The following is a 24951-nucleotide window of genomic DNA, read 5'->3' as shown; positions in this document are numbered from 1 at the left end:
AACTGAAATCTGATTTGTTTGCAATCACTGTGGGAGGAAGAGATTTAAATAACTTATGTTCTATTTAATTTTACAAACGTGTACACCTGATTTTCTTTTTTTTTGTTACCTTTACCTGTCAGTTTAGTCGCTTGAAAAAAAGCCTGCAGAGGTGTGGAAGCCGTACAAGTGGTGCATGCCAGGATTAACCGAGGGGAGAGTATGTTGTGATTAAATTGATGGCAGTTTCAACAGTTACTCTAAATCAGATATTGGGCTGTGGAAATGACTAGGAAGATTTCACAGGGAGAGGTCAGGTGTCGATGGTCAGCGAGTTAAGTGTCATGAGAAAGATGAGAAGAGCTGGTTAGATGTGAACTTGTTAGTACTTTGCTGGTTTCATGTGAGATCAAGTGTTTCCCAACATTTGATTTTGTTACTGTAAAATAGTTTCCTGATGTATATGTGGACGTGAGGCACTTCATAATTCTCTTTATATTTTTGTACGTCAGCCGGTGTTCCTGTTCTGATCTAATTTAAAGATGTATATTGTAACTGAATAATAAAAAAAAAAGATTCCTATTTTGGACTAGAGGTCATTTTGTGATTTTGGAAAAAATAAACTTCAAACAGGATACAAAGAGTTTCCTTCCAGACTTCTCTACTGTGATGTTCTTTGTTGTAAATACAAATTGAAAGAATTTTATATGTGCTAATCAACACAAACAATAGCGAAACTGATCGTTTTTTTTTTTTTTAATTTCTTCCATAGCATGCCCTCCATTGGTCCAAAGGTGTGCGGTCGGAGCTGATTGCATGCGCACAAAGGCATGTTCTGAAACTTGGGTCATGTACTTTGAAGTTTGAAGGGAAAGGGTAACATGAGCTATAATATATACGGTATATATTTAAATCAGGATTAGAACATAATATTTCACAAGCTGTTCCCAAATGCTCTTCATCTGATCTACCAGAGCTGGATCTTTTTCGCAAGGTAGACTGGGCAAAAAAAATCAGTCTCTAGATGTGCAAAATGGATGGAGACATTGCTAATACTTTTGCAAGGCACTGCACGCTTTTAGAAAGGCAGTTAGTTGGGCTGGATGTAAAATAAAAAGAGAGCCCTGACCTCAACCACAAGTGGTACGAAGCAGGACATGTTGTTGTGAGCCAGGCCTAACATTTTCCAGACAATGTCCCAAGAGTGGCATCTGTTGAGTTTTCAAAGAATCGTCGGCCAGTGACGAGGACGAAACATGCAAACGTAGAATTATGACGCCACCTAGTGGTACTTAACCTTCAATTGCAGCACTACTGTCCACTTCACACCTTATAATAAAGTGACTCCAAGACTGAATGGCAATAAGCTTTTTATTTAAACATTAAGGCAGTGTCTTATTTGTTTTCCATTTGTACACTGCTATCCACAAAGCTTGCTGGTGGGCATGTAGAATTTAACCGTGTTTTTTTGTTGTTGTTTTTTTGTAATACCAACCTAGAAGCAAGCCACATAAATATGTACATCTATTTAGTTTTATATACAATCCTTGCTATTATACAGTGGGTTATAATTATATAAAAAACATTATGAACAAACAATGTTATAATTTCCCCACAGCCCTGACCTCCCTCCCTCCCTCCTGGGACCACATCAGATATTTTGAGATGTAAAGAAATGGTGGTTGGACAAAACTGTGTGAGCAAAGGCAAAAGGAACGCATGTTAAAATTCAATTTAGTATACTTTGTTGTTGTTTTTTTTTAATGATTGGATTAGTCCGTCATCTGTTAAAGCAACAGCTAGATATGGCTTAGTCTGTTTACGGTCACATTCTTAAACTTCATCAATGGATTCATGACACAAACGTGGAGACAGATAAACTGTACATCATGTGGCGAAGTTACCGGTACGCAACCTCCACTTGTCTTCACCTGGGGAAACCGCCCCAATCCCACCTAAGAGACGGCTGAGATGAGCATTGTGCAGGCGTGACATGCTTCACCATCAACAGGCAGGATGGAGGAGGGAGAGGAGGTAGTCCGAGAACAGTCAACACATGGACGTCGCTGTGCTCAAATAAACTACAAGATGGAGGAAACTCCACACCAGCAGACGATGGCATCCGACCTTGGACACTCCACATACGTATAGTGAGTCAACATGACACTTTTTGTGTGTGTTTTTAAATCATTTGCCCTCATCTCCCTTGAACCCGAACCAAACGCGGGCGCAGTGAACTCGACTGTCATAGTTGTCTCCATGGAGAAAGCATCGAATGCAGGACTGATTGCTTCCGTGTGTGGTTTCAAAGCTCGGCGGGTCTCGTGTGTGACTGACAGATGCACTACAAAGATGTCTCATTTGCTTCTCTGTTAGTACAATTGCCAGCATGGACAGTAGAAACCCTGGCAAGGGAGGGGCCAAAAACAAAAAACAATTGTGCGTCACTTGGTAACTTCAGGACTGTGCGTGTAAAATAAATGGCACTTAACACTAAGAATATATTATAATGTACAAAAGCTGCACAGGAGAGAAGCTAAGGGTCTTCCTCTATGCAGTACAAGGTCAATGGTCAGACAGTCACAAAAGCTCCAAGATGAGATTCTGGCAGGCCAGCTGAAGACGATGCAAAGGACTGAGGTACGTACGCCTTGTCGATGTGAAGAACCCGCTCGACTTCTCCTTCACTCACACGTGATTGTCGCTTGTGTTACTTGAAATCACTGGTGGCGAGAGCAAAGTTCAACAGGTGGAGCACGGGGATACCTTCCGCCACGGGCTGCCATGCTGTTCTCGGGACCATGTGTCACCCGATTCTCCACTACTCCATTGGGAACAGGCCAACAACTAAGTGCTTAATATCCAAAAACCATTTCAACAAACACAGATGCGGTTCATATAAAAACAGCGAGAAAGTGTCACTTGTCTGCGTGCCATCCTGTGGCTCAACCTGACATCAGCAGGCCTCGGCTGTTCCTCTGGACCCTCACAAATGTATGATGACATCGGCAACGAACAGCGTGTTTACCCTGTAAACCAATGATATGACCCTCCTGTGCTCAAATCCCTCCCCGCCCCAAAAGCATTTGTCACTGCAGATCAAGGACTACACGTCGAGTATAAGCATAAAACGTTCACCATTAAAACGTACTTGTCTGCGATCGGTTTGCAATCACAAGTCTGGACTGAATGAGTTAAAAGAAGAAAAAGAACCAAGGACATTGGGAAAAAAAAAATGTCCGTTTTTTCCTATCCCTTGCATGCACTTGTGCATTTGCAGCAGTGTGGACACTGTAAAGAAATGTAGGAGGGGCCTCTTGCTCGACGGGCTGCTGTGCTTAAGGCAGGAGCAGTAGCACGCACACTTGGGGACTAAGTGAATTAGGCAAGAATCCCAACCTTCAAAGAAAGTGTAAGCGCTTGAGCGCGGTGAAGGTTAATGTGCCCGAGTTGATATGGCCAGTGAGGAGATGCAACATGGTTTGAAAAAAAGGGAGCAGTTGTTCAGATAATCCTGGAGTGAGCATGTGGACCGAAGAAGGAAACGCAGAGTGGAATGGTGTGGGATGTTTCTCCTTTGTGCACCTGCGTGTATGGTGCCACTGCGGGTCACTCGCTGTCAGACAGGGACTCGTACTGAGACATGAGCAGCGGCTTGGGCTCCTCCTCCCAGGCGCGGCCCGGTCCCTGCCCGGGCACGTGGCCCACCGGCTGCCCGGACGACGGGGAGGGAACTGAGACCGTCCCGCTGGGGAAACGCATAATCAACGGGTTGCACGGGAAGGGAGTCGGCGTTGAACCTGAAAGAAGCACAGGGGCCATAATTACTTGCGGGAGCGCTTGTTGGACAGTCTTCGCGCAATAGAGGTAAGATCCGGGCCCGAGTCCGACAGACCGGGTCGGCTCAAAATGTCAATTATTACGTTCAGGACCGGGATTCTCTCTCGCTGACTTAAAAAAAAAACATATATACATATATATATATACATATATATATATGGCACTGTCGCGTAAGGGTAACAGAAGTATCTTAAACTTTTCCAGCATTATTTCATTGTGTAAATGCATTCATAATGACCATAAAAATATTATTATTATTATTTTAACATTAAGAAATTTTCTGCCAACTCGAAGAAATCTAAATAAATGTCAAATGGGCTGCTGCATTTTGCGATGAAGTATGATTTATCCACACCTGATAGAACAAACACACAAATATAAAATATATAAATGTTTATTGAATATGCATCTTATAGTCTTGTTTAACTGGGAGAATTCGTTACAAAACACAGGCTTTAATTTGTTATCATTATGCACAGACATCGTCACAAATGTGATCACACAAATAGCAACCCGTCCCGCGCCTGCAAATCAAGTTAATTGGTCAGGCTCGGGCCGGGTCTGGCTTTAATACCCGCCGGAGGCCCAATCTTACCTCTACTGTGCAATCTACAGTGAACCCACACATATTTGCCATTTGGCATTTGTGAATTGACCTCATTGCAAATTGAGTCTATTTTTTTTAAAAACATATTCTCCATCTTTCACAGTTTTGTGCTCAGGCTAAAACATTTTTAAGTATTACTTTGGTACTATCTTGTGGCATTTAGGTACCAAGGAACAACGTTGAAGTGAACTGAGGAGCTTCATTAAGACAAACGTAGCGATTTGCCTCGATCTTGGTGTCAAGGAACTACATTGAATTGAATTGAGCACCGAGATAAAAGTTGTACTTTGCTGCCATCTTTCTGCCATCCCTAGGCAATTCTAATCCTTTTTGGGGGCCGTCAATTACCTGTGGAGGAGGGTCGGTCCTCCCAGACTCGGTTGGTCAGTGGCGTTCTTCTGTTGCAGTCTCCTTCTGAGTGGACTGAGGACACTGAGGATGGCCTTTCACCCCCTGACAGGCCGGGTCCCGGAGACTTGGCCTTGCGCCCATTAGAACGCCCGCCGCCCTTTGAGGGCTTCCCAGCACCTACAAAGAGAGATGATGGAGCTTAAACCTGGGAATGTACTCTTAAGTGTGAATGGTTGCTTGACTATATGCTTTGTGACAATGTGGCCGCCAGTCCAGGCTGCTCTGGCCTCTTGACATTTGGCGTAATCCTGTTCGCAAAATGATGAAATGAAACCAAGTATTATTAGCTTTTTTTTGTGTTTCGTGTGTTCGAAAAAAAAGCACGTAGATGGCAGCAATGCATTTGCCATCGAACCAATTCAAGACCAATTCAAGTTTTTTTCTGTGTACTGTCGTCAGATATCTTCCTACAATAACCCTCCCTTATCATTTTTGTCTTGATCTGAGGCAAAAGCACAACACAAAGACTTTGCCAAATACTGGATTGTATATAGTAGACACACAGTAGCAGCGCTGTTGCTGATTTATACACACTGCCAGCATCATTTTTTCTTCAAACCTGAGGGGAACATTGCTCAGTCAGAGCAATAATACAAAATGCTCCTCACCTCCTCCTCCCCAATGTACCTCACCCACTGTAGGAACTACGCAGCCGAGCCTGCAAGTTTCAAGGCTCATTTAATGCAAACTTTAAGGTGCCACTGCTGGCCAATAGGTTGATGAGTTTACAAACTTTTTCCTTTCCTACCCTGGTAGACAACTAGAGTGAATTTTCCCTTCTTTAATTGGATGGACGGATGGATGCAGTAAAAATAAGACATAGCTATGTTTGAAAAAATGCTAACTGCATGATGTACATGCTAAATTGTAAACTTGTTTGGTCCAACCTGATTTATTTGTCTGTTGCAGCGGACCAAGCTCAATTACTGCTTTCACTTCATAGACACGTACCGCACTAAGTGGAAAAATGATCTAGTGTTTGATGAAATTTGACGCGCCCTTAGATCGCTGGGCTCTTGAGCAGGTTTTGATGTGATTTGTACAGGTTTGGAGAAACTCATCACCTTGTGAGAAACTGTCCTCAGGTCGTCCATCAGCTCCGCTCATTGTAACAGGCAGACCAGACGCGAGAGGGTTAGCAGCATTGGCTGGGGAGCGTTCCTCAGGTTGATCATCGTATTTTCCCATTAAGGCCTTTCTTATAATAGCCTCCAGACCGATGGAGCTGCCAGGTGTCTCTGGAGCTGGGTGGCTGCGGACACTCACAGATCCTGTTCAAGAGACGGTGGACCATTCATCATGTGTGCGTGTGTGTGTTTTTTTATTTATTTTTTTTAAATTAGATTTAAGAACAATCAACTGAAACAGTAAACGGTGGGTGAGAGAAGATGCTGACTCACGGAATTGTAACACTGAAACTTATTGGATGAAGAGAAAGTAAGCAACAAGGTTAGCAGTGGAAAGTATATAGAAATGATGACAACCGACATGGAAAGCAGGGGTGTGCATCTCTTTAATAAAAGACGATTTGATATCTATCCCGATAGATGGGGTGCAATATGACTCAAAGACGTTCCGACTTTAAAGTGGAATGATTCGATTCAGTTCGATTGGTACGCCTCACTTCAAGAGAGTATGACGTAAAGAGTTTCTTGTTGTCATTTTACGTACATATGGATTAACTTGTTCGTACCGTAAATGTGACACTTCCTTCAAAGGTATATCTCTCAAACAAAAGTTGATGTGAAACATATCTCGACATATTTTAAATAGGAACGTTACGATTCCGTTCGATTCAATGCGCTCGCATCTTTTAAATGAAACTGATTTTCTGATTCAAATTGTCATTTTTTTTTACACCTCAAAGGGCGGGACAGAACAATATTGACAAAGACCTGAGAAAGCCATAAAGACATCTTTGGTCAAGAAAAATTACGAACATGTCCTCAGGTTATTAGTTTTGGTTGTGTAGTGGTAAGAAAAGAGAGGAAAAAAAGGTGACCTGCTGTTGTAGATGCGGGCATGTTGAAGATTTCTGTTCCAGGCTGACCTGCATCTGAAAGTTTAAGTATGCACACTTAGAAATTGTTATCAGGCTGTAAAGGTATTTATGCTTGAGTAATACTCACTAAAATCACTGTCACTTCCCACTACAGTCATCTTCTTGATCATCTCCTGCTTCTTTGATTTCACAATAGCGGAGGTATTCTCAGTCAGCTTGCTGAAGAAAGCTGGAGGCTGGGAGGCGTTAGGAGGCGAACGGGAGCCCATTCTGTGAGCGGGAAAAGTATTCGGTCAACAGAACGCACCCGAACCAACTCATCAACCTGAGAACTGATGAGTCGGCACACATGAGGTCTGAGACTTATCAGACACGGCTACGTTTCCATGGACAAAATGTCTTTAATCCGATCAGAGTTCAGATATGAGGTTTTCACGGACACTAAAAATAAGGTTTGATTAGGACTTGCATGTTCATGCATCACATTTCGCTCTGCTTCTACTCGCTTCTGGAGATAACAGAAACGCGTATACTGACGTCACAGATATGCACGGAGAAGACGGTTTGCTCCGAAATTTCGAACTAAGTGTTTTCATGCGCGCCAATCGGATTAACAATCGACAAACTACCTCTCTCATTTGGAATAAAATCTTGATCGGAATGGTCTTGATCAGGTCCGAATATTCCGAATGGGGTGTGCACATAAAGCATTTTTATTCCGATCAAGCATTTAATCCGGATAAATATGTCCATGTAAACGTAGCCGCTCAACAGAAAAGTATACTCTAAATTATGTGGCCGATGCACATAGGACTGCAAATCCATCTTTCCTTCCAACATCTGTGTAGAGATCGATAGCAACAAAGTCTTACATTTGCTCTCCTTGTTCATTAGGATAGGACACGCCTCCCTGGATCTCAGGCTCAGAGTTAGCTCCGGCAGGAGATACCGGTTCAATACAGTCATTGGAAACACTGATCGGAGAAGACTTGGACTGAGGTGGAGACCTGTAGAGCACACGCAGATAAGTGACCTTTTCTAGGCACAAGTCTCCCTTCACATAGCCTCATGTGTCCATGAAACATGAGCACTTGTATGCCTATTAATACATTTATTAGACGTCAGAAATAAACCGGTAGGGAGTAATGAGTCGCCTTGCACAACCCCAAAGAGTTGATCATGTTTGCTGCTGCTGATCTTGCTTCGTAACCACTCTTACCGGTCTCTGTTACGATCTGCCCCAAGGCCCTCAGGATAGCGGGTCACTTGGGGAGACTCCTGGGATGTGGGCTGGGGCTGTGAGGCACTGGGAGGACGGGTCAAGTCCAGGATGGGCGAGCCATGGTAACCTTGTTGATGCTGCTGCTGACTCAGCCTTGTGTAATCTTTCGTGATCACCTCCTGTTGCCGTATAAAGGTATCGACAAAGTTGTCACAGGCGAAAGTCAACACACTATCGACGGTTCCGAAAATGTTATGGTGTGGACTTACACTGATGTGCTGAGCCAGGGTGACGATCCTTTGGCTGCCTTTCACGCAAGGAGATGGTGGTTTCTGACCTGGGGACAGCCTCTCCTCAGATGGAGGACGGTACAGAACATGTGGCTCCATCTTCTGTTGAGCTGGAACTTAAAAACAAACACATAAAAGTAAAAAAAAGGATGCTAAAAAATGCATCTCCCCGACAGTGCGAATGTAAGGAGATGATGACGCAAGTTGTTCACAGGGGATTGCAATGATTGCATGGAATCCCTCAGGGGAGAAAACCCTCAAAGGGGCAGTTGTTTTGGCTTCTGTTTGTGAGTAATGAATGACAAGAATTTGTCTAAACAACATCTTACAGCCTGCCTTTCTCCCTCTAGACTTTCCTACTTGTTAGTGAATGCCAATTAACAGCATCAGAAACACCAATGGTATCGATGTCCATGTTGATTTATTTTAAGTACTCTCAATCACAGCAGCAATTGCTCTTCACATCACACTTTGATTTGCAAAAGCCTGATAATGAGCCTGATGATTTGAATCAGGTGTGTTGCCGTAGGGATAAACCTAAAACAAGCTGGATTGTGGCTCTTAAGGACCGGACTTTTCCACCCTTTGTTACATTGATGTCCGTATACTGATTTTATTAAGTATGTCTTCATTTACATTAGAAACTAGTGGACCAGAACAGCTGCTCGAGCATATTGGGTACCGTTAAATGAAAAGGTCACGGAAGCTTAAAGTGCATAATCTTAAGAGTAGTGGTGCAGTAAAAGTACTGTAAGAATCTCGACAGCCCTATTTTAAGATGAGACAATAACAATAGCACATTTACAATGGCGAACACATTTCAAGAATATGGATTGACTGAGCATTTGATGTGCTTGTGTGGGTGTGTGTGGGGGTAGGGGGGTGGGGTTAGCTGGAGGATAGCTCGGGAGTAAATTATGATGCCCAAACAAGTAGCATGCAAAGATTAAGAGGGCAGGAATCAGTAGTACCCCATCTCCCTCTGAAAGGCTTCAAGATGCCTGAGTCGCACACAATGTGTAACAACAAAAGTCTGCTTGGTGGCTGGCACAGCTTTCAGCACATGGCCAATCTTTGGTAACTGTCACTCTGACTTGGAGCAACAGCATTTGATTATAGTGCCACTTTACTAGAACTCTTTAGTCATCTGACATGTATCATGTCAAATATTGTTTTCCGGGCCTACAGGATATCCGAGGCAAAGAATCCAAATGGTCCTGAAATTTTAATGTAGTTTTAGTCGTGCCCACAACCACTTCTAAACTATTATGCTTAAAGTGAGTAGCCAAAAGGGAGGGAGGAGGGGTGCCTACGTGTGAATTTTCCAACAAATCTCTGATGTAAAGACAATGAAGTGATCTTCAGACTTGATGTCTGTTTAGCAATCACGACTTGAAGCAGACACCTTAAAGGACACCTGGGATATTGCTCTTTCTCAGTGGCCATAACCATAGGCCTCAATTTTAGATTGCATCAGTTCTCAATCAGACGCTTCATTTAATCTTAGCCAGTTAGGTGGAATATGGGTAGGCAAGAATTTTTTTTCAGAGGGCACCCTTGGTGGTCTTTAAGTTTGTAAACATCTTTTAAAAAATTATAGTATTACAATTAAAGACAAAAAAAAAAAAAAAAAGGAAATGGGCTGATTTGATAATGCCGACCACCTCAGCGTGCAAAAGGCCACAGACTGACGGGGGCGTGTCTGGGTGAGAACAGGACCTTAGCATCCACAGCATCTTACCATCAGTGGCGCTGCTGGCAACACGCGAGCCCATCTCTGGCATCCCCGTTTCACAAGAAATTTGATGCATAATAATCGCGTTTATGAAGTTGGCCGCAGTCATGGTGGTCTTACCGAGTGCTCTGAGTTCTTGTTCCTGAATGGACATCGTTTTGTTTTGAGTCTTTTCCCTACAAGGTGTACCACTGTCCCCACGGCCAGCGGGGTTATCCATCTGTAGGTGTGGTGGTCGTCCTGACATCGAGGAATAAGGACCTGGGTATATTCCTCCCTGGCTAGGGCTGGAAAGCTTGGGGTCTGACTTGCTAGCGGGCCCATGCTGGTCTTGGACTTGCTTAGGTAGTCCCCTGTTTTTGCCATCGCGACTCTGTTCTTTGGCTATGCTCGAGTCCAGTGCAGGTGCATAGGCCTCAGGGGGCAAACCAGTCCTTTGAAGATGACTATGGTAACCTTGGTATCGGGAGGGTCCTGAGGGCATGGATCTGAGAAGAAAAAAACAACAGCAAAGAAATTCATGATGTGAGTGCATGTGTGCATTTAGTTCAATCTTGAAAACATCTCCATTTACGGTTGAAAGACTGAAACCCTAATCAGCAGTTTACCGTAACACAGAGGAACTGGAGTGTTCGGCCGAGAGATTCTTGCTTCCAGTGTTGTGCAGGACGCTTGGCCTTTGCTGCACATTCTCTTGGGTGCGAGGGGACACTGGGGAATGCTGGTGGCTGTATGGCTGGGAAGCAGGTCTCACACTGCTATTGCTTGCTAAGCTGTGCTCTGTACCTGAGGAGCAAACAGGTAGACACGCATTCACAAATACAGTTTTTCTTTCCCCCTGGACTTGTATGAATAAAGAGACAGAATCAAAAATAAAAGTCAAAATCTGCTCCACACCTGGACGCCAAATGGGGGCGTGCTCCACATTTGTTCCACTCTTTTCCCTGTCCCGTTCTCTATCCCTGTCACGATCCCTCTCGCGATCTCTCTCTCGTTCCCTCTCCCGTTCTCGTTCGCGCTCTCTCTCCCGCTCTCGGTCTCTCTCCCGATCCCTGTCTCTGTCACGATCACGTTCTGAAGAAGAGGATGCGCCTTGCATCTTGTTCATGTGCGAGGAGCCAACTTGGTAAAGAAACAGAAAAGCAATAATGATGTCAACAATGATTACTGGTATGACTGGGAACAAATACTGGTATGACTCATCCTACCGGGTGAGATTGGGGGAGTGGTGTAAGGCCTGCCAGGGAAGGTGGTGCTTCCCCCAGGGATGTAGGTAATACGATCCATTGGGGAGCTGGCTGTCCCTGCAGAGGGAGGGACCAGGACAGGTAAGTGCGGCACCTGAGATAGATCAATGATTCCTATAATAGAGGGCAAAAGAAGAGGAGAGCGAAAAAACCTTTAATGGCAAATGGCCATGTGATGGTTGGAAGCATGGGGTTCAAACTCATTTTAATCTCGGATCACATCAGCATTATGATTGCCCTCAGAAGACAACTAAGTTAAAGATAGACTACATGGTCAATGTGTCGTCATTAATCAGAATAAACATGTCATTCTCAAATCAAGCAGGATATTTCCCAAATCAACCTTTCATTAATTCAACTTCACATTAATATCAAGCATGTGTTTTGCCACAGTTCCGGTGGGTGTGGATGTGTGTGTGACTGTTTGTTTATCAATTGTAAATTTGTGAAATTAACAGGCAGAGGAGCAACAGTAATAACATGTTTTAAATTTCTCAACCATTTGTGGAAGCTGCAGTAATAGAGGCTCAAACCTCAACAAAAAAAATAACACAAAGAGGAGCTCTGTCAGCGTTAACCCAGAAATTCCATACTATACTACAATACTGACCAATGTTCTCATGCACACGCTCTGATGATGGAGTCTCTCATTAAGGCAAACATAATATGCTTTCGTTCAAACCCAACCTTGGTTTTGTGTACATTTGGACTCATTGGTGTACAAACTGGTGGAGAGCCATTAATCCTTTAGCTAATGAACCCCAACAAAGTGGTCTCACCACGAGGGGCTGCAGAGTAAGGCAGAGGAAGGGCCTGATCTCGTGGAGTAAGGCCCCTGAGCATGTCTGAGCGCTGGGCAGCCATAGCAGCTGCTGCAGGCCACTGGTGCATTTGCTGGGAAGTAATGTAGTCATTGAGCAACGTCTGACGGTTCTCGAGGGCTGCTGTGTCTGGAAAGCCCCGGATGAGGTAGGGATAGGGATGAGGGTACGCCGGGTTGGGGGCCAGATGGCGAGGCAAGTAGTAAGCTGTATTAAGGAGAGAGAGAGAGAGAGAGAGAGAGAGAGAGAGAGAGAGAGAGAGAGAGACAGAGATCTCTTCATAAAGGGCTAAGAATCATCACATGAAACATCCCACATACTTTAAGATTTCCGGAGAAGCAGAAGTGAAGTTAGCCATTTTATCGGAGGCAAGCTTGTTTAGGGTATACCCACAAAATTTAGTATACCCATTTAAGCTTCATAATGAGAAGATTTGTTTGATGGTGTCCCATAACTCTTTCCACGCCCAACCCTCCTTAACTCATTCAAACATCATGGGTGTGGTGTGCCATGCAGTTGCTGCGACTGTACCTGGGTCAATGGGGATACCACGAGGCAGAGCTGCGGGATCAAAGGCCAAAGGAATTTGTCTGTAAACATCAGCTCCAAGGCCCTGCAACAGACGCTCATAGGTCTGTTGGTCAGGAACCCCCGGGAGAGGGGATTTGGTAGCACTCATCTCCCTTGGCGTCGGTGTGGCTTTACGCTCCTGAGGTTCTTTCTTACTGCAGCCTGGGGAGAACAAAACAGATAAGCAAAATGTACAATGAGGACAAAATATTGAACATGAACCACTTCTTCATTTTTGAAGCCAAAAGGACAAAATGACAATATTAATCCAACATGTTTACGGAAATTGAACTTGTTTTTGAGTAATCCCTCCAGAGGTGGCGGTAAAAACATCAATGTCCTCACCATCATGTTGCCTTTGACTTGCCTCCCTTGAAAGCGGCGAGCCGCGGTGTGATGGTCCAGGGTAAGCGTTTCTTAAGGTGCCTTTGTCCTCGTAGCCCACTGGGCTATGATGGGATTTACCTCCCTGCTCTGAAGCGAGTGTAAGGGGAGAAGAGCGTGCTATGGGGCTAGCCGTGCTGACCACTGCACTAGGGCGTCCTTTGGGTGCCTCTTCATAGCGTCCCCTCTCTGCCCGCATCTCCAGGTGAGGGGGCGCGGTATGGTAGGAACGTGGTGAACTGGCTATGATGGAGCGAACATCATGTCGTTTACCTGAGCCAACGGCCTCCTGCTTCATGGGTGTTCCCTGAAAAAAATGGTTTGAACAGGAAATCCCATTCGATCAGGTATTGGAAGAAAAGTCATGTTCATAGGCCATTTGGATGCATTTCAATGATGTGTGTACCGACCGGTGTTATAATGCCCTCCTTGGCTGTCTGTCTGAGCTCCTCCCTGGGAATGAGGTGAATAGAGCGCCCGGCCTCCTTCACTGTGGGCACCATAGCCTCTCTGCCCTTCATCGTGTCCGACAGTGAAGTGGCCCCACGTGGTGGAGAGTTCTCTCTTTTCATTTGCTTCGCCTCCCTTCTCAGGTAGCTATCCTGATGGTCCAGATGACGTGGTATGCCTAACACCATGAGAATATAAAATTCAAAGAGAGAATGTGTAGATTGGGCATACAATCATTTCATTGTTATTTTTCGTTAAAGGAAAATGAATGGGTCATACAACCATACGGTAGTTCTCTTCTAGAGAGGACGTGGCAAATATAGAGAACGGTGGCTTGGTGTAATGAAGGATTGGTGTATAGCAATCAAAAGTTATTTTACCTTGTGAGATAGAACCACGGATGTGGTGAGCATCTTTATAAGATGTGTGGTGTGGACTGTCCCTGTCATGAGGCATGGCTCGACCAATAAGACCTGAGGTTGGATAAGTGGCAAAATGAGTTTAATACTAAGGATGGGACCTGAAAAATCCAAGGTTGAAAAAGATCAGATCTAGTATCTGCTACCTTCACAGTTGGAGGCAGACAGCGAATCCCTCATAGGCAGACCTCGGGAGATGCCTCCCTCCATGACATCGTAAGGACGCTTTACGCCAAGAATTTCACCAGGTTGTCCTGACCCTCGACCCTCATCTTTAGAGGTTTGAGAAACTGGACCTACATATTCAAAAGAGGAGTTACAATTGTGTTATATTTACATACAGTGAAAAGAAATAGAAACAACACTTTCATTTTTCACTTGTTGACTCAAAGACTTCTCTCAAACAATGCTCACAAATTTGGCAAAATCCATCTTAATGAACACTTCTCCTTTGCCGAGACAATCCGTCAACCTCACATGCGTCAAGATGCTGATTAGACAGCATGATTACTGCATAGGTGTATTTGAGCGGTCCGCAATAAAAGGCCTCCTAAGATGTGCAGTTTTATCACACAGCACAAAGCAAAATAATGTTGCAAGTTTTGCATGAGCATGCAATTAGCAACCTGACAGCTGGAATGTACAAGAGCTGTGGCCTGTGAATTGAATGTTCATTTCTCTACCATGAGCAGACTCCAAAGGCATTCCTGAGAATTTGGCAGCACATCCCGTCGGCCTCTCAACCGACGACCACTTTTAACTTTAAATCATCACCTTCAATATCGTCTAACGCCAGCCACCCAACTGCTGCAACAATTGGTTTGCATAACCAAAGAAAATGTGATCAGAAACCATCCCAGGGAAGCTGATATGTATCCTTGTCATCTTCCTCTGAGTCTGGACCTGAGTGCAGTTTGAGTGGAAGTCAACCCAAACATATTTTTTTAAAGAATATGCTCTATGCAAGCCCACTAGTTGAAACAAGGCATTCTGATAAATATTTCATTTATGGAATAATAATTAATCCACATGTTTTTAGCCCTCTCTGGGGGCTGCCATTTTATCACATTTTGTCACAAACAATCGCGGCTGACCTGTTTTCTGAAGCTGAGCCATGATTGGGCGTTACCTGAGCCCTGAGCAGTTGTGATGTCATTTTCAGTCGACAGAAGTGACAAGAAGTTACCCTGAGATGGGTAAAAAGTGGTGGATTTTGCTGCTTAACTCATATTCCACAAACGCAATACTAATCGGAATGCCCTGTTTCACTTTGTGGGCCTGCTGGGAACATATTCTTGGAAAAAATATGTTTAGGTTGATTTCCCCTTTAAGCTTATTTGGGATGCTTAAAGATGCTTGCAATGTGTTTCAGTACCTGCCAATGTCCAGCAATTTCACACAGCCACTCATAAAATGGACCAACATTTCAATGCCAAAATCAACAGTCACTAGTGTGTGTAAAGGAGATGTTTTTGTTTTTTTTTGAGTCATTGTTTAACCAGGCAAGGCAACTGAAAACTGTTTCTCATTTGCAATGCTAACCTGGAGGCAATTTAGGGTTAAGTGTCTTGCCCAAGGACACTTTGACAGTAGACAGTCGGAGCCAGCATTTGAACGGTCGCTACACTGCGTAAGGAAAAAGGCCGCCACACCAGATATTGACTGGTTTTTGGACCCCCCCGAAAATAGTAAAACTGCACAACATTTTCAAGTGTTCTTTATTGTGTGCAGTCATCATGCTGTCTGATTAGCTTCTTAATATGCCACACATTTGAGGTGGATGGATTATCCTGGCAAAGGAGAAGTGGACACTAACATTGACCTAGACAGATATGTGACCAATATTTGAGACAGACTTTTTCTATATGTAGACAAAGTCTTACAATTTTGCATTCAGTATTATGAGAAGTGGGAGCAAAAACTTGAAGTGTTACATTTAGATTTTTGTTCAGTGCATATGTTGTGTTCGGGATATCGTTTGCACAGACGTTGTTGGGTTTGTGCAAAATACTCACGGTCATATGTGAGGATGTGTCCACTTATTCCCTCATAAACCACATGACCTTTCGACAATGCGTCATCCCGCTCTCTGTCAGCACGGCTAGCGCTGTCCTCTGTGATCAGACGGGTTATAGTTCCCTTATACAGCACATCAGCCGGTGTCCCCTGTGGACAGAGTGAGAAGTAAGACCCATACTCATCATTTTACTATGAAGCAGATGGTTGAACTTATGTGGTGAGACTCAAATGGGTAGTCTAATAATAATGTGGTGTTGACGGTAAAGCCTAATCTTGATTTAGGCTAGGGCTGGATGACTTTAGGAAATAATCAAATTTCCCCCTCAATATTGCGATTGCAATTTAATATAACATTATTCTTTCAAGGCCCTCTTGGGCCTTATTTTTGTTCTGGGAGCTAGTCTAGTGCAAAGCGTAGTCTCACTATGCACATGGGGGGTGGGGAGTTTTATTTCTTTTGGTATTTTGCTAGACTTTGCATTGGTAGAATTGGGTGTAATGGGGTGTTTGCGCCATTGTGCGCCATTGTGGGACAGAAAGTAGTTTGCATCAAAATCAGGACGGTACTGAGCGCACGCCCGAGCATGTCGTGCTTGACATACAAAAATAGAAATTAGACTCGGAGGTCGTGCATGACACTGGCACGTAAACTGTAATTAATATCTCCACTTTCGGATGATGCAGTCGGCTGTGTGTGACGTGGGTAATTGGAGACCTTGGCGCCTCCCGATCGTGCGTCCAACCATGACATTGCAACGTCGATTTGAATTCGATTATTTGGTCAGCCCTACTTTCATATCCTGGCAAGAGCCAGATTGATATGTGAATCACTCAAAGGAGTTGTCCACAGTATCAATCCGGTGCTGCTCCAATGTGATCTGCTTGGGAAAGGCGGGACATTCAGTACAATACTTGGCGCTGATTGGATGATGCGGCAACACGTGCATGCCTACCAATCTTGTGTTTTGACCAATCCTGTCAGCGGATGAAAATGCTATCACAAGCATGCACCTTGTTTTGACCAGCTTGTTTTTGCAATGTAAATATGCGGATAAAGGATAAATAACACAATATTGATTTTTTTAAATCAAGCTGACTGTCAACCAACAATGAAGTCAGTGGGCTCGGGGCAAGATGGAGTCTCTGGGTTTTGTGAAGTCACAAATACCGGGAGAATTCAGCTTGCAGGCAAAGATACTACTGTTAGCCTTCACAATTATTACTATGATCATCAACTAACTTGACCACATTAAGTTTTCTTCACACCATGCACTTATATACCCTGAGTATTTGTCGACTGATCCGCATAAGGATGGGTGGACAGAGAACACATTTCAGCCTGTTGAGGAGTTTCGAGAAGTGTCTTCCAATTCTTGTGGATTTTGGGTAGTGGGTGAGGGGTGGAGTTTTGAGTGCTGGACTTGTTTATCTGCTACCTCGCAAAAAATGAGAGCAAATAACTGATCTGCCACAAGACAACAGCTTGCGCACTGCTCACTTTTTCTTTACCAATCTGTCGTCACAGACTGAATGAGCCAGTTGGATATTACATTACGGTGACTTGGTTAGAATTAATGGGTACAGACACAGCACACCATGTACTTGTTGCTAGGGTGACTCGGACCGGTCAGAGCTGTGGTTATGTCACAGCTGCTGGGAAATCCAGTTGCTGCTGCACTTGGTCTGCCTTATGACCTCTCCACTGCTCATGTGCTCCATGCTGTGTCCACGAATCACAGAGAACTAACACTACGGCTGCAAGTTAGATGGCTTCCGAAGGAATTGGAGGAAGGCCAATTCACTGTAATATCGAGGACAAGAAATGAATGCTTTGCATAGTCTTTTCTTCTTGTGGAGCTTCCCAGCTGACCGAGCAGTTGAACCATTTCATCATCAACACGGATAAAAGCCCTCACAGGCTCCTCACACTCTTTCTTTGGCCTGGCGGCAGCAGCATGGCGGCACGCCACTTCATTTTGACTTTGTTCTTTTGCTTGCTTTGGTGAAAGTAAACAGATTGATTTTCAATTTAATTGGTTCTTTTGGTTATTTTATGTATTTTTTTCATCAAAAAAAGTGTATACATGTACTGTAATGACAACTTGTCTAACTTGAATACTTAGATGTGTCATAGTCATAGGCTGTTGCTGCTGAATGTTTAAAGATCTCAGTGTCTTAATAGTTTACAAAATGAAGACACTTTATTGTTAGTGTATTTTTTATTCTGGTGTAATTTCTTAGAATACCACCCGAATGGTTTGCTTCTATTTATTTTTTCTAAAAAAATGCACCATTTACTTGTCATCTTTTCAAAATAAACATATAAAAAAAACAAGCATTTTTTTTGTACCGAGAGAGAGGTTAGCCTCAGCTTTAAAAAGGTTGGTGACCCCTGATATATATAGTTACTGTACATATACTCATATTATTTGACCATAGACAAAACAACAATCTAAGCTCACCTGAGTGATGGAGCCGCCTCTGTAGGAGATTGAGGAATCTGGATGCATTCTGGTCCCTGGGATACCCTTCGTGATACTACCTCCCTGTACAGCTAGAATTGAATTCAAAAAGGTAAGACCGAGATTTCTGACAGAAATAACAGAAGAAGTGGTGTACACTTTCAATGATACTTATAAGCACAAATGAATTGTACAGACCTTTTAAGATTTCCATATTTGCAAAATTAACATTCAGTGGAATACCTTTGCTGAGTTTGTTTTTTCTTCTTTTATGATGTTAGAAAGAGTGAATAAGGCAGAGAATGACTAATTTTTAAATACAAAAATGTATGTATGAAACCCAGGCAAAGGATTCTGTTGTTGACTTTAAGGCTTATTTTATGGCTATTTGTTACACATTGGTGAAAGGTGGCTGTAGAAAACGGTTTTATTTTGATGAGCTGGAAAGATGTGTGCTCCATGATAGTGCTTTGCTGCAAAGTGGTTACGTAAAGGTAACGTTCAACAAGTACTGCGTCATACAGCATTTAGGGTTGGGCATCTTTTGAATTTGTATGATTGCGGTTCCTCAATTCGATTCCAGTTCCTCACGTTTCTCAATTCTGATTCTTTTTGGAGAAAAAAAAAAAGAAATAAGGGAGCTAACCAGAATTATTGTTTGGATAAAATCATATGTTCTGTCTGTTTTTTCCTGGACTTTTTAGGGTTTGTGAACTTTACAATGAATTTCTCTTTTTACCGGGATACTAATATCAAACCTACAACCTTGAATTTTTCATGAAAGCCTTATTTTTGAGAACCTCAAGAAAATACAATAATGCAGCAGGTACTTAAAGCATGATACTGAGCACCGATTAATGGGTAACCCAGTGATATTTTTCTATAGAATGAAAAAATATGTATGACAAACACACATGCTGCATTTGAGGGGCACACAAGGAAAATCTAATCCAAGCAGTGTACGTAAACATCTATGCTTGCTGTGTATGCAATAAGCTTGGATGGGCTTTTGCATTTGTGTGTTGACCCAGTATTTTAGTTACAGTCGAACCTGTTGAATCAATGCTAGTGAAGGTTTAGTCGGACTCGCCAACACGGCCGTTTAAAATTAGAGGCGGACCGGCCTATAGACGGGAACTATTTCCCCCCCCCCGGAAAAAATGGCGAATGACGTACGACGGAAGGGTACCCACGTTGCACACGGAGGACAAATAACGGACGCTCAATTTTTAGTAAAATGCCCAGCTCTCTAAATAGTCAACGCTAAGCATAGTTTACATGTTCAAAAAGGAGTAGGAACAAGTAAAAAAAAAAACGGATTTAGTCACTGCCACTTGTTCTTTGTAAGAAAGTATTATTAATAAAAAAAACAACAAGTCCAAAACCCTACCTCTTCCACCATCATGAAGTGTGCCTTGAGTAGATGGGTTTTCAGATTGCAAGGAAGAGCTGCGGGGGGATAACTGTTCTTGTTTTACCACAGGGAATGGACCACCTATGAAATGCACAGCAATTTAGCAAAGGCACAAAAAGAAAAGAACGTTGATTGTTACCCGAAAGATGGACTTTGCTATCCATATAGAGGCAAGAACTTGGAATAAAATCGGAAGTAAATGTGATTATTCCGATAAATTCACCCACCAACTTTCCTCTGATCAATCCAAGACAAACTCATCTGAGTAGAAGGCATTTTTCCATGTTCGAACCCATGAGCTGGGCTGTGCAACTGTACAGGAGTGCCCTGGAAAAGCATTGACTTGATTAACAGTATCCGCAATACAGTACATGAGCATGGCTTTGCTTTATCTCAGAGGTGTCAAACTCTTGTCCTCGAGGGCCACAATCCTGCATGTTACGTGTTTCCCTAGTCCAACACACCTGATTCAAATGATTAGCTCATCAGCAAGCTCTGCAAGAGCCTGATAATGATCCTGATCATTGAAATTGCGTGTTGCGGGAGGGAAACATCTAAAACATAATAGATAGTTTGGCACCTGTGCGGCATCCTAATTTGAATCATTCATACTCTTCAGAGCAACCGATTGTGTTGTATTTCTACCTGTGTGATAGAGCCCCCTGGTTTGGTTGAGGAAATGAGAGGTGGTGGCTCTGGCATAATGAGGGGTCTCACTGCGGCTTGCCTGGCACTATCCTGTTGTAAACCAGGAAGTACTGGGTGGCCCACTTGCTGGAAGGCTGACAGCCACAAGAAATAATGAAACAATGAGCACAATGCAATGTAACACATACAGAAAAAAAACAAGACAAAAATTAGGCCCGAGGAGATAAAGAAGAGTCTTTACAGTTAAATTGGAGCAGGTGCTGGTCGTGACTGATCTTGGTCATGTCTCGTGGGGACATGGGGAACGGGGACAAAACTGGTCGGCCCAAGTTTGTGGACCTTAGGTCATCCGGGCCCAGTGCGGGCCTCTTGACTTCACCATGAGACGAGAAAGCCTGCAACTTTTCTACAAAAGCAACACATATTCTCCGTCATTGTACATTTCTGCTTTTTCTTTTTTGTTTGTTTTATTCAATGCTGTTTTCAGAATGTTTTGTTTCTTAAAATCTAGGAAAATACATGAATTTGAGTTTTTCGCAGTGGGCTTTCAAAGACAAGACTGACCTGATGTTCACATACAAAAAGATCGCAGTCAAGTGCGCTAAATAAGCCTATAGTCCCTTCTGGGTCAGTAGGGATACAATCATTTATCAGCTACCAGTGTCCCAGAAACACATGATTATAAACTAGAGAACACAGACTCAAGGTCAGCAGCCAACTCGGAAAACTAGTTCAAACACTATTCAATGGGTTTAAAAAACTGCCAAGCATCTTGCATGATTCTCCGTCACCTCCGTTTTTTTTTTTCTTTTCTGACATTAAAAGGGGACGTCAACCCAAACATTTTTTTTTGGAATATGTTCTATACAAACCCACTAGTTGAACAAGGCATTTATCCGTTTTTTAGACATCTCTGGGGGCAGCTGACCTGTTTCCTGAAGCTGAGCCGTAATTGGTCGTTACCTGAGCCCTGAGCAGTTGCGATGTCATTTTCAGTTGACAGAATTGACAAAATGGCCGCCCTCTGAGATGGCTAAAAAGGGGTGGAATTTGTTGCTTAACTCATATTACACAAATGCAATATTAATCAGAATGCCGTGTTTTAACTAGTCGGCCTGCTGGTAACATATTCTTGAAAAAAATATGTTTGGGTTGATTTCCCTTTATGATGTGCCAGATTTAAGACTTAAATGACAACTCCAGCATGTACCATGTAAACAAATACAGTACAGCCGTGAGTGAATTAGCCCAAAAAGTGCTGTTGTGAAGTGTCTGTTTACTCTCTATTTGTTCACCAAAAACCTTGTGCTGTTCGGTACTAAAAGAAGTTTAACATTAAGTATCCAGTAGGCAATAAAAGAGGCGTACCATCCTTGTCACCAGTGGAAGGACTGCGTGGGCGGATGCGAGGGCTGCTGCTATGAGGAGCCTCCCTGTCTCTTTCTATTTGTTGGGAATAAGGCTGCTGTTTGCCTGGCTGGCCTGAAAGCTGCTGCTGCTGTTGTTTGACCTCCTGAGACGACTCCCCATGAGCCATGGTGATCTGCTGCTGGTACAGCGCCAAAGCATGGGGGGGCAATACAGCCTTGGTACCGCCGCTCCGTTGATTGCCTTGGACCGATGCTTCTGGTATCTACACACAGGATTAAATATATTATGTATGAAGTCCATGCAGTGTCTGATGATGTTGATCATGATGGCGATTATTCTACTAAAACCAAACAGCTTACTTTAGTCTTTACAAACAAAGAATAACATTGCATCTGCTAATGGTTCATGCAACTTTTCAAAAAAAACAAATAAAAATGCAAGTCCTTTAAAGACATATTTTCAAGCTTACACAAGTTGATTTTAGTTTGTCTGGCATTATACTAGAAAAAATATTACTCGAAAGAAATTAAGAGAAAAGCAAGGAAGGTTTTGTGCACGGGTTTATACAAATATTTCATTTGGACAATATTAAAATGCCAATGATTTGGTCAAATAAGAACTTGAAATATTTAGTTTACTTCAAATTCTTAATTTAACATTAAAAACACGGCATTGACGGATGGCCGCAATCAAAAACGCAGAGGTTGGAGAACAAGTGACTCACAATAGATGGTATGGCAGCCGCCCGCTGTTTGAGCTGTTTAAGGTCCATGGGCTTTTGCAGAGGGGATGAAATGACCCCATCATGAGTGTAGTTCAGTAGGCTTGGACGGGGAGAAGTCATTCTACGGAGAAATTTAAAAGAACACAAAAATATTAGCTGGGTTTTCCTTGTCACCTTCTTAACAACACAACACAACACAAAATTAATTAAAAACTTGGTGACAAGATACAGATGTATAGTCATAGAAAACAATATTGCAAAAGATAAGACAATTTCCAAGATCTACAACTGCATAACTACAGCTGCACAATTTACATACAGTGTTGCCTCGATACTTCATGGTTCCGTTATTGCAGGTTCACTCTATCGCGGAGTTTCATTTGTGACCACAACTTCATCTATTGCAGTATTATTTTTTTAGCAGGTTTTCTTGCTATTTTCTTCCTTCTAAATCAGACCAGTCAAGAAATGTACATTTTTAGGGCAAATTTGTTTTCAAAAACTGAGACCGCCAACATTAGGGCCGTGTTTCAAATTTCACTCTGACGCCCGCGCACTGGACACTGACATTTTTTTGGGAGTCCAGTACAAGGAAAGTAAACCACCAGCTGCATTCAGAAAAGTGAGCGGCGCGTGCTCTGCCTCCGACAGCACCCAGGACGAGCACGAGGAAACATCAGCTAATAACGATGTTAAAGTTTTTCGTTTTATTTTAAATCGGCTAACGTTAACTAGAATCCCACATGGCATTGTAGCCAAAGGTATAACCCTGGTGAATGAATGCTTGTAGAGCTGTCAAAATTAGTAATGGCTGGGGGCAGAGGCATAAATCCCACCGAAATGTCGACCTCTACTAACCAGATTTGACCTATTGCAGGTACATTTTGGAATGTAATCCCGGCGATAAATGAGGTACCATCCCACTCAGTATAAAGTGGCAGAAAGACACAAGTGACACAAACAAGTGAGAAAATACACACCCACGCACACACACACACACACACACACACACACACGCACACACACCCCCACACACATCTCTTTGTTTGCTTTGGCAGAGGGCAGCATTTTTCTCAGCTCTGCCAGTGTGTTCAATCATCTCTCATGGAAAAAAAACAACAAATACAGCGCAAACATGACTAATCATTCCTCCCACGCACTTTGACACCCATTTCTTGTGGCCTCATTTACAGGCACGCACGTATACAAATTACACTTAAACATACACAATATAAGCCACTGAAACTATTTCACGGAGAGAAAAGGCCAAGTATTCAAGTACACACAACCAGTGGCTGCTGATGGGAGTTTTCACTGGGGGTTTGGGGTTAGGATTAAAGAAAAAATATATATATATATAAGGGGTGTGTTCCAATCAGGGTTTTATGCTGCTGATTCCGATTATCCATGAGTGAGATCAACCGATACTAAAATCGATCACATGGATTAGCTGCACATTTTTCAAGTTTAGAGCTGCTCACTAACGATTATTTTCATAATTGATTCATCTGTCAATTGTTTTTAAATTAATTGATGAATAAGATAAAAAAAAAAACTGCCTTCCAAATTTCCAACACTTTGTTACACGAAAAGAGGACATTATTCAAAATGGACATTGCTTTAAATGCACAAACACATTTAATGATTAAGTTACTGGATTTGTCTGAAACATGTGAAGTGTTGAGTAAAGAGGGACAGGGTGCCACACTGCACACAGGCTGGTCTTTAGTTGGCTGTAGGCTGCAACGTACAAAGTACTGTACGAATAGCGGGCGATCATTTTTTGTGATCGGCACAGAAAGGCACCGATCGACATATGTGTACTTTGAATGTACTTTTCCACGCAAATCGGACTATCACCATTGGTGGCTGATCCATTGGAGCACTACTTTGTGCAATTTTGTAATTTTGAGTTGGGTTAAAACAATAAAAACTAGGAAAATATAATGGTGGAGGTTGAATGTAGAGCTGCAACTGTCGAATATTGCAGCATTTGAGTATCATACTGAAAATGTTATAGCGTAATTGTGTATTTGGTTAAACTAGGTTCTTACTTAAAACATTTTACCGACCGTAATTTCCCGTGATTAAGAAGCGATAATTAAAAAAGAATAAATAACAAAAAGGTCCAAAAGTGAATTAAGAAAGGCATTTCAAAAATGTTTGGTACAGTAAAAAGTATACCGTAATTTCCGGACTACAAAATACACCTGATGAAAAACTGCAACAGCTAAATTTAGCTCCCAAAAACACTAATTTGTACATAGATTAGCCGCTTCGGACTAATAGCCACGTTGTTAAATGGGGTATTATCTATATTATAAACACCGGTACAC

General features: G+C 42.8%; 1 protein-coding gene across 3 annotated transcripts in view; it reads right to left on the bottom strand.

Moving 5' to 3' along the window:
- Positions 1–1336: 1336 nt before the first annotated feature.
- Positions 1337–24951, bottom strand: part of ncor2 (nuclear receptor corepressor 2) — an 85313-nt gene continuing 61698 nt past the window's right edge. The window contains exons 21-46 of one of the 3 annotated variants that reach the window (XM_086030094.1): positions 22616–22736; positions 21889–22153; positions 20762–20926; positions 20518–20654; positions 20100–20199; positions 19849–19953; positions 18459–18550; positions 15993–16143; positions 14124–14273; positions 13939–14031; positions 13519–13736; positions 13070–13415; positions 12686–12886; positions 12113–12361; positions 11295–11390; positions 10984–11208; positions 10695–10872; positions 10093–10574; positions 8331–8467; positions 8059–8240; positions 7712–7846; positions 6967–7109; positions 6840–6893; positions 5902–6108; positions 4775–4954; positions 1337–3779 (exon numbers count right to left, since the gene is read on the bottom strand). In XM_086030094.1, coding sequence (XP_085886220.1) covers positions 3589–3779; positions 4775–4954; positions 5902–6108; positions 6840–6893; positions 6967–7109; positions 7712–7846; positions 8059–8240; positions 8331–8467; positions 10093–10574; positions 10695–10872; positions 10984–11208; positions 11295–11390; positions 12113–12361; positions 12686–12886; positions 13070–13415; positions 13519–13736; positions 13939–14031; positions 14124–14273; positions 15993–16143; positions 18459–18550; positions 19849–19953; positions 20100–20199; positions 20518–20654; positions 20762–20926; positions 21889–22153; positions 22616–22736 — 4603 coding nt within the window. In that variant the 3' untranslated portion in view covers positions 1337–3588. Of the gene's footprint in view, positions 3780–4774; positions 4955–5901; positions 6109–6839; positions 6894–6966; positions 7110–7711; positions 7847–8058; positions 8241–8330; positions 8468–10092; positions 10575–10694; positions 10873–10983; positions 11209–11294; positions 11448–12112; positions 12362–12685; positions 12887–13069; positions 13416–13518; positions 13737–13938; positions 14032–14123; positions 14274–15992; positions 16144–18458; positions 18551–19848; positions 19954–20099; positions 20200–20517; positions 20655–20761; positions 20927–21888; positions 22154–22615; positions 22737–24951 lie in introns of all 3 variants that reach the window. The other 2 variants (XM_086030093.1, XM_086030095.1) reach the window with 2 other exon arrangements.

The sequence above is a fragment of the Filicampus tigris genome, chromosome 5 (genome assembly GCF_054856515.1).
Source record: "Filicampus tigris isolate MCC_2025a chromosome 5, RoL_Ftig_1.0, whole genome shotgun sequence".
Classification (NCBI taxonomy): Eukaryota; Metazoa; Chordata; class Actinopteri; order Syngnathiformes; family Syngnathidae; genus Filicampus; species Filicampus tigris.
This window is presented reverse-complemented; position numbering and strand designations above follow the sequence as displayed.